The sequence below is a fragment of the Pleurodeles waltl genome, chromosome 4_2 (assembly GCF_031143425.1).
Source record: "Pleurodeles waltl isolate 20211129_DDA chromosome 4_2, aPleWal1.hap1.20221129, whole genome shotgun sequence".
Lineage (NCBI taxonomy): Eukaryota > Metazoa > Chordata > Amphibia > Caudata > Salamandridae > Pleurodeles > Pleurodeles waltl.
Window position 1 is genome coordinate 204,818,534 of NC_090443.1, and position 16,402 is coordinate 204,834,935.

The 16,402-nt window shown below is 47.5% G+C and overlaps 1 protein-coding gene across 1 annotated transcript in view; it reads right to left on the bottom strand.

Annotated features, from left to right (window-relative positions):
* Positions 1 to 530: 530 nt before the first annotated feature.
* NTMT2 (N-terminal Xaa-Pro-Lys N-methyltransferase 2) overlaps positions 531 to 16,402 on the bottom strand; it is a 624,679-nt gene continuing 608,807 nt past the window's right edge. Inside the window, exon 4 of the mRNA XM_069231083.1 lies at positions 531 to 2,328. Coding sequence (XP_069087184.1) covers positions 2,072 to 2,328 — 257 coding nt within the window. The 3' untranslated portion in view covers positions 531 to 2,071. The remainder of the gene's footprint in view (positions 2,329 to 16,402) is intronic.

Sequence of the window (16,402 nt, forward strand, 5' to 3'; positions counted from 1 at the left end):
TTCTACCGGGACAAACCTGGCCCCTATACCCAATGAGCAATAGCTCACAGTCAAAATTAACTCTTGACTTGGACATGGTCTAGTGCAACCAGATAACTGCAAGTTATACTTTGTAGTTTAGGCTCTATTTTGACTTAAAATTTCTAAAAATCACATCTCTTGTTCCCTTTATCCAATTTATTTTTGTTTTGGTATCTATTTGTTCATTAATGTTTACACCACTTTTATAAATTGGAGTGAGATTTTAGTGGTGCTGTGTTTTCTACTTGTTTTGACACCGATAAATGCTTTACACATTTCTTCTAGGTTAAGCCTGTCTACTCTGTGCTTCAGATATCTAGGTTTGAGCTCAGGTTTAAATTGTTGAGAACTAATTAGACCTTGTATAGAATTGTGACACTATTACTCGATGAGGCTCACATCTCGTCCAACTAATAAACCACTGTCTCATATTCCCCAATTCAGCCAATGGTATTTTATTGCCACCTTTGTCTCCAGAGTTTGGCACACTTGCACAACAACTCTGATGACATACAATGATTGTATCTATAATTATGTAAATTCTGAACAGCATTGAAATATACAAAACCTCATTGCACTTTTTTCAATTCTAAATACAGTTTTATGGCTACATATTGAACTTGTGCCAATTGGTACGCAAGCTGTTTTTATTTGGGTTAACAGAAGCCAACACAAACAGGCATCATTCCTGGATAGAAATCAGACACATGCCCATATCATTTTATGTCATAGGTTTATATGAAGGACTCCACATCATTTTAGGAGATTAGACTAGCTGGTGGGCAGAAGCAAAAGATGATCTGAAAATTAAGTACTGAAGATATATGCCAACCTACTTGTTTCCAAATGCTTCCATATGCTCTGTGTTCTCAAGACAATGGAATGCTTAAGGCTATGTTGCTGTCCTCAGGGCCCGAAGACCAGGGTTTCTAAGTCCTATTTCTGTATGTACCATAAAATATTTACCATGCTAGAAAATCACTTTATCCTACTATGTCTCAAATAAAAATATGAGTAATGTCAATAAGTGAAACCAATAATAAAATATACTGCTCACATCAGATATTCCAAACACATCCTGGTTTCTATTGTTTTTATAAAGCATTCTGTTGCTCCTAGGAGCTTAGTATACTATATATCAAAGTATTTAAAAATGCTTCAGTAGAATTGTGTTAATATTGGAAAAATGAATGCCAATGTACACCATGATATGCTCGCATATAGGAACTAAATCGCATCACTATTAGTGAATTCACCTATCATGAACTCTCCATTAACCCCGACTCCAAGGGACATGGTCAGGCAGGCTCTGAGATCTAGGTCTGAGGTTACTGACTGACAGGTCACAGGTGGGGTAGCACATAGCCTGCAAACAAATGCGCGATCAGGAAACTCAAGATCAGTCCCACAGATAGGCGCAGCAATAGCACAATTATCCCAGGAGATTGGTCCCAATAAACCCAAAAGGCCAGAGGGGTGCAGGCATTCCCAAACACCATAAAGTCAGATGCCAAATGCAGTTAGGAACACTCAGCCAATCAGAACACAGCACGCACAGTAACACATTGTAATCATGTGCCCCTAAGGCCGGACCTCTGGACACATTACCCACTGGCCTTCTTGTGTCAATGCAAGGTGGAGGTCCACCTGCTTTTGTTTTCAGGACCCTAATCATGACTCCAAGACAACTGCTTACATCCTTGAGCAAGAAAAGAATATTTACATTGTTTTATGGTACTCAGAGAAATGTATTAAAAAACTGCTCAGAATACTTGTACATTGAGAGACAGTCCTCAGACCCCATTTCTGTAACTGCTCTGCCGAGCGTAATGTTTAATTAAACAAACTGTTCCCGCTTTACCCAGTGCCTCTTGTCTTTTGTTTTTTCAAGGTAAATTCACATTCCAGCAAAAAATGTGTGGCCTGCAGTATTCTCAATTACACACATGAAATGCATTTTTCTTTCAGGAGAGAAATTGTAAAGGTGGTCATTATACGCTGTACTGTCTTTCTGAATTTTTGGTTTAAAGGGCATTAAGAACCCAGTATGTCACTGCATTGCGATCATCCAGATCGGGACAAGGGTCTCAGGGAAGCCATCTTGTTTCTGCTCACTGAGAATGTTAAAGCCAGCTTTATATATGATGCTTCGGAGAATGAATATGTCTCTAATCAGGCAATTGTCTATGGGGTCCAGTCTGCAGCCATCCCGGGCCACGTTGTCTTTGAGGATGATGACCCCATTCTGCCTTAAGGCGCTTTTGCATCTGCGAAGGAACTCCATAAAATCCTTATCTGTCAAATATCCTACAGGAAAAGAAGTGCATTTGATTAGCATTTTGCAAAAAGCAAGGCCTCAAAAATCTGTTTATGCAGCGCTGTACATTAACACACATTACATTCCATTTAAAACATATTCTAAAAGGGCAGTAAAAGACTCCTGAATTTGATCAAACAAATAGCAACATGAAAGAGATGTCAGTTTTAACACTGCATACACATTAATAGGTTTGTAAATAGAGCACAGGAAACCGTACTGAAAAATGCCAGCCATGTTGAAAGGTTTTTATTGAGTGTGTGAACTTGCAAAAGGATTTCAAGGCGTTTCAGTGTATTTTTCCATCAGTGATTACCCAACCTTACCAAAGTAGAATCTAGATATTTATGACAAACAATTATAATTGTCGAAGCTTTGTTCGACCTATTGTTGGACTGTATGACTAGAACTGCATAGGTTCCCTCTGGAAGCCAGAATTAAATTCTGAGCTGCCTGCATAGATTTCAAAACTCTAAAGAAAAACACCAAGAATACTTACATAAAGCCAAAAAAAGATCTGGGGTAAAAAACCTGAGGGGTCTCTCTGTCTGAAAACAGACATTTCTACATCAGGCGTCTAGTAACCAGTCTTGTTGAGGCGCGGTTTCAACTTTGTGGAACTTATTAGAAGAAAACATCATATGTACCAACTACCTGTTATTCATTAAGAAAAGGCTCAAAAATCACTTATTGCAGCTTTACCTACATTGACTTTTCAAAAACCGGACAAATACAAAAATCCAACTTTACAACAAGCAACCAATTCTCTTGATCACCACTGCTAAACATCATTAGTACTGCTAACGTCCTTTCTCCCGTCTAATTGTTATACATCCAATTTGTAATTTTCTCCGGTCTCCTCCTATCTATATTCCAACTAGCTCTTGCCTTTGTTCTCTTCTTCGAATCCCATACTTTCCAAATGATACGAAGTTCACTCAGTGGATTCTTCAAGATATTACTTAGTCGGTTCTTCAATAATTCATGGACTTCGATTTCTTTCTGCAGTTAATGTTTTGTTTAGTGTAAAAAATAATCTCTTTGTTTGATGTAAAGCACACTGATACACATTGGTCCTGCAGAGTTATATAAAATGGCAAATGAAATAGATTAATTTATAAACAACAAACAAATAAATAAATACATAAATATTTATGTATTACTGGCACAAACCAAATAACACGTTGTTTCATTTAAATGACAACGCAGTCATCGTTGGAATACAAAGCATTAATCTCCCAAGCAATGTAGCTTGTTTTTCCTCGGAAAGTGCTAGCTATAGATAGATGAAAAACAAATAATGATTTTATGCTGTGTGCAGAAGCTCGATTGCACATTGGCTCATAGTTTCATGAACAGATGTTGGAAAAACCTAAGTGCTCAAACGGACGGCAAAACACACATGCACACTTAGGTGCACTCTCCCCTCCTCCCCCTCCCACCTCCAGTGGCTCAGCTCCGCCACTCCCTGCACTGCTGGCTGTGCCAGAAGCAGAAAATTAAAACAATAGCAAACTATTGTTTTATTTTTCTGCTTCTGGCTCAGCCAGTGGGGAGACGCTCCTTCGCCATATCGAAGAAGCTGCCCCTGACAGAATGAATGGTGCAGTATGATTTAAACGGTTGTAGTTTCGCTACCACCTTAATATGTATGTATGTGGCTGGAATCTGGTGTTTAATATCAAACTTGTCTCTAGGTATATATTAAATTACAAGCATTTGCCTACCTTCTACAGAAGCAGACAAGCATTACAATTTAATGAAACACGAGGCGGAGTTTCAAAAAACAAGGATCGGGAAATTTGAATAATGTAATCACACAGAATACATTGTATAGGATTGTTAATTTTTTTTTCTCTAGAAACAGTTTCACACACACGAGACGACCAACGCCCACCTTTCAGAAATGTTCCCTAGATAAATGTGTCAAGATTACACCCCGATGGGAGTCTAGGAGGCGCACCTGGAAGCAATTATACATCCAACCCTCTGTAGAGCTCATTCTGCACGGACTACCAGGTTTCAGGTTTTGTCCCTCTTCTTTCCCCTGTAACTCCCTTGTGCGTGATAATACATATTTGTGTGGCATAATTAGCTAATTGTTTTCTTCTTGGAATATGTTCAACTGCCTCACTTTTCTCATCATCACACAAACGGCCTCTTAACTCAAGATATTTTATACTCAGCTCGCTTGCAAAACGCTTACCCCAGAGTCAATGCATGTAATATCACCTTTCCTCTGAATCTCTCAAAATATACAACGAAAAGCTTGAAACCAAAGATCCTGAGAGATTTCGCTACAACCCTATTCACGGAACAACACCTTGGCAATCCGAAAGGAACCTCCTCAAAACCGACCTCCTCCTTCTCACACACAGCACCGACCTCAGACCCAGCTTTTCACAAAACATTCTGCAAGTCTCCTCATTGACAAACATTTTCTTTCGACGTAAGCTTAAATGTGCATCACCACACAACTGAAATGGTAACTTTGCGATATCCATCTTTATAATGGGAAACTCATGTTCCAAGAAAATGTCAAGGGCATAACTCGCATAGTTTGCTGTAGCTAAACTAAGCAAAACTACAGCAAAATTCACAAGATTACGCTGAAATATGCGAGAAGCGTAACCCAAGCCTTGCTACAGTGAAAAGTCCCAACGTGACCAGAAGAAAGCTGGTTATCCTGAGAAGAGCGTTGTTCCGCTAAATGTTACGATTGCTATAGGTACGGACATGTCAAGGTGCCCCCCCCTCCTGCTCTAAGGGACAGCAGCCTCTTACTGGTGGGAAGACACTGGGGATTTTGCGGACACCTGTGATTTCAAAGGTCCAAACCATTGTGTGGAAACCCAGGGCTTAGAATGTCCCCATCAGCAAGGTGTCCTCTCTGGGGACTCTCCAGCGAAGTTTGACTCAAGTTTTGCTCTGGTTTTGGAAGGATTGCACCCACCTCGTGCCTTGAGACCCAGCTGGCTTTCACAGAGGCACGTCCTTGCAGCCTGTGACGAGGACAAGGTACACTAGAGGGGCTACAATAATTTTATAAGAATCAATCAATCAAAGAAATCTGTAGAGCGGGCTACTCACCCATGAGGGTCTCAAGACGCTGGGGAGGAGGGGGGCGGGGGAGGGGGAGCGGGCCAGGGAAGGTCACTGGTCGAACAGCCAAGTCTTGATGTTCTTTCTGAAGACTAGTAGGTCTTTGGTTTTGCGAAGGTCAGTGGGGAGGGAGTTCCAGGTTTTGGGGGCAAGGTAGGAGAAAGACCTGCCTCCTGTGGTGGTGTGCAGGATGCGGGGGACTGTGGCTAGAGCGAGGCCGGCTGATCGGAGGTTGCGTGTCGGTGTGTGGAAGTTTACTCTTTCATTGAGGTAGGTTGGGCCGGTGTTGTGGAGGGATTTGTGTGCGTGGATGAGGATCTTGAATGTGATTCTCTTGTCTATGGGGAGCCAGTGAAGGGATTTGAGGTGTGGTGAGATTCGTTCGTGTCGGGGGAGGCCGAGGACGAGGCGCGCGGCTGTGTTCTGGATTCTTTGGAGTTTGCGTTTGAGTTTGAGTGTGGTGCCAGCGTAGAGGGCGTTGCCGTAGTCCAGTCTGCTGCTGATGAGTGCGTGGGTGACTGTCTTTCTGGTCTCTGGGGGGATCCATTTGAAGGATTTTTTTAGGGTGCGGAGTGTGTGGAAGCAGGAGGAGGTTAGAGCATTGATTTGCTGTGTCATGGAGAGGGCGGGGTTGCGTGCGTGGGTTGCAGTGGTCGGTGCGGGGCCTAGGGCGGTGGGCTACCAGGAGGCGTCCCATGTGGTTTTGTTGGGGCCGAAGATGATGACTTCGGTTTTGTTTGAGTTGAGCTTGAGATGGTTAGTGGTCATCCAGTTGGCGGTGTCTAGGAGAGCGGCGTGTAGGTTGGTTTTGGCGGTGGTGGGGTTGCGGGTGAGGGAGAGGACGAGTTGGGTGTCATCTGCATATGAGAGGATGGTGATTCCGTGTGCTCGGAGAATGTTGGCTAGGGGGATCATGTAGATGTTGAAGAGTGTGGGGCTGAGAGAGGACCCTTGGGGGACTCCGCAGGTGATCTTGGTAGTGTTGGAGTGGAAGGGTGGGAGGCGGACTTTCTGGGTTCGGTCGGTGAGGAAGGAGGAGAGCCAGTCTAAGGCTTTGTGGCGGATTCCTATGTTGTGGAGGCGTGTTCGGAGTGTGTGGTGGCAGACGGTGTCAAAAGCTGCGGAGAGGTCTAGGAGGATGAGTGCGACGGTCTCGCCTTTGTCGACTTTGGTCCTGATGTCGTCAGTGCATGCAATGAGGTTGGTTTCTGTGCTGTGGTTCTTGCGGAACCCAGATTGTGAGGGGTCAAGGATGTTGGTTTCTTCGAGGAAGTGGGATAGGCGAGTGTTGACTAATTTCTCTGCAACCTTGGCGGGGAGCGGGAGGAGGGAGATGGGGCGGTAGTTGGAGAGGATCTCCGGGTTGGCTTTTTTTTTTTTAGGAGAGCGGTAATTTCTGCGTGCTTCCAGGGGTCTGGGTAGGTGGCAGAGTCAAAAGAGGAGTTTATTATGTTGTAGAGTATGGGGGCGATGGTAGGGCTATCTTTGTTGTAGATGCGGTGTGGACAGGGGTCGGAGGGGGAACCGGAGTGGATGGAGTTCATGTTTGTTTCCGTTTCTTCGTGTGTGGTAGGGGTCCATGTGGATAGTGTGGTGGGGTCTTAAGGGGGGGTTGAGTTGGGTGGGAGAGGGGTATGTGTGGTGGGTGTGTGTGATGTGAAGCTGTTGTGGATGTCCAAGATTTTGTGGAGGAAGTGGTTGGAAAGGGCGTCACATAGGGTCTGTGTGTGTGTGTGGGGTCTATGTTGCTGGCTTTGGGTTTGGCAAGTTTGTTGATGATGGTGAAGAGTTCTTTGCTGTTTTGGGAGTTGTTGTCAAGGCGTGTCTTGTAGTGAACTCTTTTAGCGGTGCGTATGAGTTGGTGATGGGTGCGAATGTTGGTTTTGAGTGTGGAGAAGTTGTTTGAGGAGGGTTCTATTCTCCATATTTTCTCAGCTTGGCTGCATTTGTGCTTGGAGTCTTGGAGTTCAGGGGTGAACCATGGGGCGTTCTTGATGTTGCGGGTGGTGATGTGTCTTCTGAGGGGTGCTAGTGTATCTGCGCAGGTAGTGATCCATTTGGAGAGGTTGTGTGCTCCTGCGTTGGGGTCGTTGGTGTGGGGGGTTATGGGCCAGTTGGGAGTTTAGACGTTCTGTGGAGATCTTGTCCCACATGCGGTAGGGTGTGGTGTGTTGATGGTAGTGTGTGGGGGGTTTGGTGAAGGAGAAGTAGACGCAGCGGTGGTCTGTCCAGGGGAGTTCGGTGGTGTGGGTGTAGGCTATGTGTTGGCTTGAGGTGAAGATTGCGTCCAGCGTGTGTCCTGCTGAGTGGGTGGGTGCGGTGACCAGTTGTTTGAGTCCGAGGTTGTTGAGGTTGTTTATGAGGGAGGTAGTGTTGTGGTCTTGTGGGTTTTCTAAGTGAAAGTTGAAATCACTGAGGATGATGTAGTCTGTGGAGGTGAGGGCGCACGGCTGATGCTGTCTGCGATGGTGTCGCAGAAGGCGGGGCATGGTCCGGGTGGTCTGTAGACTAGTGTACCTCTGAGAGTGGAGTTGTTGTTGATGTGGATGAGGAAGTGCATGTGTTCAGTGTTGCCGATAGTGTCTTGGGAGCTAGTGGTGACTTTGATGGTGTCTCTGTGTAGGATGGCGATGCCTCCACTTGGCTTGTTTAGGTGGTCTTTGCATTGGAGTTTGTATCCCTTGGGGGTGGCTAAGCCTATGTCGGATTCTGAGGAGAGGTTGGTCCAGGTTTCCGTGAGGAAGGTGATGTCAGGTGAGTGTGTAGTGATGAGGTCCCAGAGTTCTATGGCATGTTTGTGAAGGGAGCGGATGTTGAGTAGCAGGTAGTTCAGGTGGTTGTGGTGGGTGGCGTTGGTGTGAAGCGTGAGGGTGTTGTTGCGGGGTGTGTTCTGATTTTGGGCTGGTGTGCTGCGGGGTTGGTTGGTGGGGGCAGGGTGGGTGAGTTTTGTGTTGGGGGTGTTGTGTTTGTTGAGGGTGCGGTCGCTATGGTTGGTGTGTGGTGTGAGAGATGACGAGCAGGAGAAGTGGCAGGTGTACCAGGTGAAGGGGCCATGAGTGTGTGTGGGGCTAGATGTGGTGCATGTGAGGTGGGGGCCTGGGTTGAGGGAGTGGAGGGTGAGGGGGGAGTAGGTGTGTCTGGGAGGGCCAAGGGTTCTGGCGCTGGGCACGGTCCAGGCGTGGACGGGTGCAGACGGGCTTGCCTTTGGCGTGTCTTCGGCACCCCAGCGCCGCGCGTCCGCAGCGCGGCCGCGCCGCGGCTGCCATAAGATGAGGGGAGGGTGGGAGTGGCAGCTGGGAGGCGGGAGGGCCTGTCCTATGAGAGGGCTGGGGGGTGGGGCCGCAGGGGATGCAGCGGCAGGGTTTTGGAGAGCGAAGAAAGGTGAAAGAAGAACGGAGAGAGAAGAACGGTGAGAGAAAGGAGGCGGGAGGGGCAGCAGGGGATGCAGCGGCGGGATTTTGGAGAGCGAAGAAAGGTGGGAGAAGAACAGAGAGTGAAGAAAGGTGAGAGAAAAATGGAGAGAGAAGAACAGTGAGAGAAAGGAGGGGGGAGGCGGGAAGGGCCGCAGGGGACGCAGCGGCGTGGTTTTGGAGAGAGAGAGGACAGAAGAAGGAGGTGGCGCGGAGGGCAGGGCGGGGAGCGACCTACCTGCAAGCAGGGTCGAAGGTTGCTCCTAGCTAGTGCGCCGCGGCTGCCATAAGAGATGGGGAGGGTGGGAGTGGCAGCTGGGAGGGCCTGTCCTATGAGAGGGCTGGGGGTGGGGCCGCAGCGGCGGGATTTTGGAGAGCGAAGAAAGGTGAGAGAAGAACGGAGAGTGAAGAAAGGTGAGAGAAGAACGGAGAGAGAAGAACGGTGAGAGAAGGGAGGGGGGAGGCAGGAAGGGCCGCAGGGGACGCAGCGGCGGGGTTTTGGAGAGCGAAGAAAGGTGAGAGAAGAACAGAGAGTGAAGAAATGTGAGAGAAGAACGGTGAGAGAAGGGAGGGGGGAGGCGGGAGGGGCCGCAGGGGACGCAGCGGCGGGGTTTTGGAGAGAGAGAGGACGGGAGAAGAAGGTGGCACGGAGGGCAAGGCGGGGAGCGACCTACCTGCAAGCAGGGTCGAAGGTTGCTCCTAGCTAGCACGCCGTGGCTGCCATAAGAGGAGGGGAGGGTGGGAGTGGCAGCTGGGAGGCAGGAGGGCCTGTCCTATGAGAGGGCTGGGTGATGGGGCCGCAGGGGACGCAGCGGCGGGGTTTTGGAGAGCGAAGAAAGGTGAGAGAAGAACGGACAGTGAAGAAAGGTGAGAGAAGAACGGAAAGAGAAGAATGGTGAGAGAAAGGAAGAGGGAGGCGGGAGGGGCCGCAGGGGGACGCAGCGGCGGGGTTTTGGAGAGCGAAGAAAGGTGAGAGAAGAACAGAGAGCAAAGAAAGGTGAGAGAAGAACAGAGAGTGAAGAAAGGTGAGAGAAGAACGGAGAGAGAAGAACGGTGAGAGAAAGGAGGGGGGAGGCGGGAGGGGCCGCAGGGGACGCAGCGGCGGGGTTTTGGAGAGCAAAGAAAGGTGAGAGAAGAACGGAGAGTGAAGAAAGGTGAGAGAAGAAAGGAGAGAGAAGAACGGTGAGAGAAAGGAGGGGGGAGGCGGGAGGGGTCGCAGGGGACGCAGCGGCGGGGTTTTGGAGAGAGAGAGGACGGGAGAAGGAGGTGGCGCGGAGGGCAAGGCGGAGAGCGACCTACCTGCAAGCAGGGTCGAAGGTTAAGTTAAATGAAGTTTAAATCACATCTTCAGTAACTTCTTATTCTCGCAGTGATGAGTGATATAACTTGCTACAGCCTGATGATCACTGTGGGCCCTGACTACAAGCTCCAGACTTCCTGGTTCCTTCGGGACTGAGCCTGCAGGCCAACGCCATCAGGCGCATAAATTTCGGCCACAGTTACCAGGGTGTGGCATGTGCTGAGGGCACACTCAAGAGCGGGCCGTCTGCGCCCTTTCACACCTGGACGAGGCTGGGGTGGGCCCTCTCTCCCTCCCTGGCGCCTGATTCCTGATACTGGAATATGCTCCTTTAAAGCAATGGTTTTATGGTGCATTCATAAGGTAGGCTGTGACTACACTTTTGCGGTTTACATTACGAATAAGAGGACATTGATTCATTCTAAGTATTGTAAAGAATCACTCTCGTCTTCCTGAACTACAACCAACTATTTATCAACAAACAGGGGGCTTTAAAACCAAGATTGGCCAGTGCATTGGTGTGTTTCAGAGATTAATAAATGAATCCGACAATATTCTAAGGGGATTGCCCCTTGAGGTGGTAATTGAGTCAGGGTTAATATGAGAGCCTCAAGCATTGCTCCCCACCAGCTCCTCTCCCACGAGTCATAAAAGAGCCCTTTAAGCAAAATAACAGTTCAGTGACTTTAACAACACATACCTTGTGTGTCGTTTCGGCACTGCTGTGGAGGAAATTGGCTCTGCATCAAACCCTATAAACTCATCGCCATTAAAGCGCCAGCACAAAGATGGAAAGGCACAAAAACTATTACAAAGATTGACAATTTTGTCTGATAAATTGATAGTAACAGAGATACATTCATGAAAGTAGTCCAGTCACAAATCATCTGCCAAGGGTACTAAGACTGCTCGAAAAACATTGATTTATTAACTGAAGCACAATCTAACATATCTGCTAAGGGTCAAACCTCTTTTGATAAACTAGAAGAAATGTTGAAGGCTTTCCATACTGTTGTTTTTGAACATTTGGTTGATCTTAGCAGCAAACTTATTATGTGTACAAGGGACCAATGTAAGCATAAGTGTTCTTATTTGCACTGTAAAGCCCCCAGCCTATACTAGATACAAATTCTTTAGTTCAACCAGTAAACAGGGCCACATCACCTGTATCTGTAATGCAAACAATTCCTCTGATTAATAGGGGTGAAACTATAATTATTAATCACGATTCACAAGGGGTAGCACCTACTACACAAAGCCCATTTGAAAGTACAACAAAGGGGATGCTATTGCAGTTAACACAAGAGTGCACGCAATTACGTCATAGTGTTGGAAGGTGCACCCCCGTTAGAGAGTGGTAAAGAGAGGATTTGCAGGCCCTGAAGTTTACAGTAGCTCACTGATGCAAGAAAAATGCTAATTGGCACCAGGACCTGGTTAACGAAATTCTTATGGTATGCAGAGTAGAATGGGTTGGGTATTCAGTAAAACCTTCGATATAATCTGTATCATATCCAAATAAGATGAGAGGTTGGGTGAAGGCAGTCGCTGAGAGGAGGAGTACAGGTCAGCATAATGGGAGACCATAACACGCTGCATAGAATTTACCTAAGCATCTGCAGTTTGTTGGTCGTTTAGGAGTTCAACAATATAGTCTCTCACTCAAGGCTTGAGTAGCAATCCAGCAAGAGTCTCTACCGCCCTGCCTCGTTCGCCATAGCACCGGGCACGGGTTTCCCTAAGTGCTTCCTCCTCATATTACATAATTTTGCGGTGGATGGATGCCGAGGTATCCACGTAGCGGGATTCAAAGTACTGGAGTTCCAGGGCATCGATCTCTGCCTCTAACTGTGTCAACTCCTCAAGAGTTTTAGTACCCTTATCTGCTTAGCAATACAGATCCCATGAATTACCACCTTAAAGGCCGCCCACAATAAGGACTGGGAGGAAACAGACTGCAAGTTATGTTCAAAATACTTACTAATGGCCATCTATACCTCGCTCCGGAACACCTGATCCCGAAGCACGCTTGGGGGAAGCTGCCAAACGAATGCGTGCTCAGGAGGGGGGAACTCCAAAAGGACCGAGGCCTGGTCGGACAGCATATGCAGGAGATGCAGAGTACTAGTGGTTGAAGAGACTACGGGGCATATTAACAAGCCCCTTGCGCCTCCTTTCGCCGCCCTAGCGTCATTTTTTTAATGATAATGAGGGGTTAAGGAGGCCCCCACCATGCACCATAATTACAAAGTGTTGCAGTGCATGCATTACACCACTTTGTAACCCCTTCCAACACATTATACCTGTGCCAGGTATAATGTATGCAAGGGAGGGGGGTCGTTCCCACGCAGGAAGGTCCAAAAAAATGGTGCAGTGAAATTTACAAGATTTCACTGCACTATCTTTTCTGTCATTTTAAACGTCTGCTCTGGGCAGGCGTTAAAGTGACGCTCCCATAACCTGTGGGTCTCCGTGTGCTTTGCTGGACTAGCGCCATAATTTATGGCGCTAATCCAGCAAAGCACCACAATAGCATCATAAATTATGACGCTATTGTGCTAACATGTGCCATGGTGCGCTGTATAGTAAATACAGTCCTACCATGGTGACCTTAGGGGGGCACAGGGTGATGTAAGATGTGCCACTTTCTTACAAATATGCTCCTACGTCCCCAGTGACTGGCCAATGGTACATTTTTGACCAGGTGTTATGTGAAGACGCGACGCATGTTGTAAAATGTAAATTAGCACTTGTATAGCACACTACTCACCCGTTAGGGTCTCAAGGCACTGTACTCATACCACTATGGAACCCCTCCTGGCTTTTCCCTGTGAGGCGCCCACTCCTGAGCACCCCCAGGGTGAAGCCAAGCATCCAAGCACTGTTGGGGCCGTTGTGGAGATTAAGCAAGCTATTGCCCAGAGTTAGACCCATGAATTAGATTAGGCACCAAGGCGAGAATTATCTGGTCAAGGGGAATTGAGCCCAAGACCTGCCGAAGCGGGACTTGAACCCTGGTCTTGAGCCAGATCTCTGCTTGAGGGTCTGCTGCTCTAACCATTGAGCCACATGTTCCCTATGTGCTGTGTACATGGCGAGAGTGCAAAATATCAGTTAGGCTATTATCTGTCATTATCGTATGCTGTTGTGCAGAGGCATGAGGGTGTGGGCGTTGCAAATTGCTTAACCTGTCCACACTCACATCAAGAAACATATTGAAGTTCCCGCCCCAGAGCACCGCTCCTAGTTCCATTGAACCAACCAGTCCCCAAACTTCAGCAAAGAAAAGGGGGTAATCGGTGTTAGGACCATACACAGAGATCTATGCCAAGGAATGCCCCCATAAAGTGCCTGCCAGGATAACATAATGACCCTGCTTATCGAGAAGCAACCCAGGCGTGTGCTAAGTGAGTCCCTTGCAGACTTCTTCTGCATAGTTTGAATACTAGGCACCATGTCGCTCTGCTATCCAATTACCCCTCAACAGTGTCTGTATTGATTACGTCAGATGTAGCTCCTGCAGCAGGCAGATGTCAATATTGTGACAATGTAAATATGCAAGTACATGTCATGTTTTGTGCCTATCATTAAGCCCCCTAATATTCCAAATCAATCATTTAACAGATTCCATTTATGAGGAGGAAAGGTGTAAGGGGCATTGATAGTTGAACGTGTGAAATCGATGTAACGGAAGTAGAACCCAGTGCTAAGTGGCTTTAAAGAGGGAGAACACACATAAACCACATATCAGAAACATTGCCCTAACCAGCAACTCATCTCCTACTTTGGCCCCCCAGTCGGCCCAAATATTACCACCGAACCCACTGTCCAACACCCCATATAAATCAAAAAAGCATCCCAAGGGGGCATCCAGGGGACCCAACATTCACCTAGATAGGTTTGAGCTGGCTGTCTAGAAAAAGAAGATCAAGGTGATGGAGGAAAGACCAGGAGCAGTGCCCGGCATCTCCCAGGTGGGGCCACACTATCAAGATGTAATACACTGACAGCTTGCTGGCTCACCATTCAGAAAGGAGTCATTGAGAGAGTCCACCATATCTGGCGAATTTGGCAGCAGCCTTGGGGTCAGCAAAGTCTTGGTTTTTCCCCAAATGGTGTAAGCAGAGTCTGGCTAGGTAAATCAAAGAGTACTTGGCTCTCATTTTCTGTAACGTGTATTTCACTGTTAGAAAGTCCCACTAGACAGTCTGCATGGCTAAGGTAAAATCCAGGAAGAAGGTAATTTAATTGTCCCGATACTAGAGGGGCCAATGATCGCTGGCCAAAAGCAGCAAGGTATCCCTATCTCAATAGTAATGCCTGGTGATGATCGGGCGTGTGGGAGTGCCCAGGGCAGTCTCTGCCCCAGCAATCTATGGAACTTCTCACACTGACATGGGAAAGGATGCATCCCTAAAGTGAGCTTTGAGCATAACTTCCACATAGTCCTCCATTCAGTTCTTCATCGTAGACTCAGGGACTCCTAGGATTCGCAAATTGTTCAGCCTCGAACATGCTTGTAGGTCCTCATTTGTATTGTGGATAACATCAAGTACCTTCTCCATTTGGAGTAGGCGCTCCCCAACTGCGGAGTGTGCCTCTTCCACATTCAACGCAGCATGTTCAAGTTGGTCTATTCCCCCTTCATGCCTGCCAACTTTCTCCTTCAGGCAGTTGAATCAGTCAGCAAGTATGCCTATTTTCATGTTGATATCATTCAGGGTCTACTTCAGGTCCAGAAGCATGGAGTAAATATCTCGCTCAGGGCTGAGCCCTCCTCCATCCTGACGGCCCAGCATCTGATCTTCAGAGGGCAATTCAGTGGTGCACGTCATTCTACATGACTCAAAGGTCAACTTGGACTTCTTATTGTCTGTTTTCCCCATAGTGCATGTCACACACACAGGCAATCATTAAAGGGTTTTTCCACAACACAGGGGATACCAGGCTCACAAACCAGTTGTTGACAATCACGGGGCTTCACCACTCCCAAGGTGTGTCTCACAAGGGGAGTACAGGTAAGTCTGATCAGGCATCTCTGCACAAGGTGCTCAGACCGTCTGCATTCCTCAATGCGATGTCCGTTGCTTAATGTGGCCTCCACAACAACAGTTGCCAGCAATTGCAGGGTGTATCAATTAGAAGGCAGGTTTCATTAGCAGTTCCTCGCCTATAGGGCCCACCTCACTCTAGGGTCCACATCATAGGGGGGACATGAGCAGGCCCGCAGCAGTCAGATGTCCAAGGAGCAGTCTCAGCCAGAGAAGTGATCAGCACCATATGGCACAAGTGATGAAGCAGGCAGCGACTCCTCCTGACAAGCTCCTGTGGGGCCCAGGCAGCACGTGCAATCCATGTGGCACCAATCATATCACTTAGGCTGCGCCGGGGCCAGCCACTCCACACAGCAGCATCACTGCCCACTGAGCTTCTCAGGTAGGTGGATAGAACTTCTCATCCCCAATGACCCTGAGGAAGTAAGCACGAGTTGAACGAGCAGGAACCAGGTAGTCAGTAGGTCTCAATGTTAATACATCCATGTTATCCCCACTATGTTTTGTACTTTTATTGCTACTAAAATATTTACAACACAAAAAAGAGTCCAATCTGACTCTTAATAAACATTCAAAAGTGTCTATGGTGCAGCAGCACCTTTAACGGCAAGTCCCCAAGAGCCTGTTAGACCCGTAACAACTCTTACCCGCTCTGGCAGTGAGCAAGAGTTCAGCATCTCAGCGGGTGTCCCTATCGTGAAATCCTGCTTGGTTGAGTCAATCTGTACTCAGGATCCCTGGCAGCCCCTGACTGGCACAGGCTCTCTTTGAGCTGTGCAACTGGTTCAAACAGCAATAGAAGGTGATCTTGTGATCCGTCCACACTGTAAGTTCAGCACTTTGCAAACAGGGGAAGAGAGGGATTGATCCTGGTCTCCTGATCTGGTCCCAGCCATGTGGTGATGTCCTGTCAGCATCCTCCTGAGTCCACAGGACAGGTCAGGGCAGGTTTTGATGCTGGTTTTGTCTCGTCAAGTGCAACATTTAGTTTTCTGGAGAGGCAGCTTGAACTTCAGATTACCTGGTCCAGGCAGCCCCTCCTGGGTTGATGTAGTACCTGTTGGCAAAGCATTGGTCGTCAAGACCGCAACATACACCACAGCAGCCCCTCATGGAATATGGGGTCACTGCTAAGCCCCACATAGGCCTTGACACTGATAGCAGCAATTATTATTATTATTAACTTTATTTTGGCCAT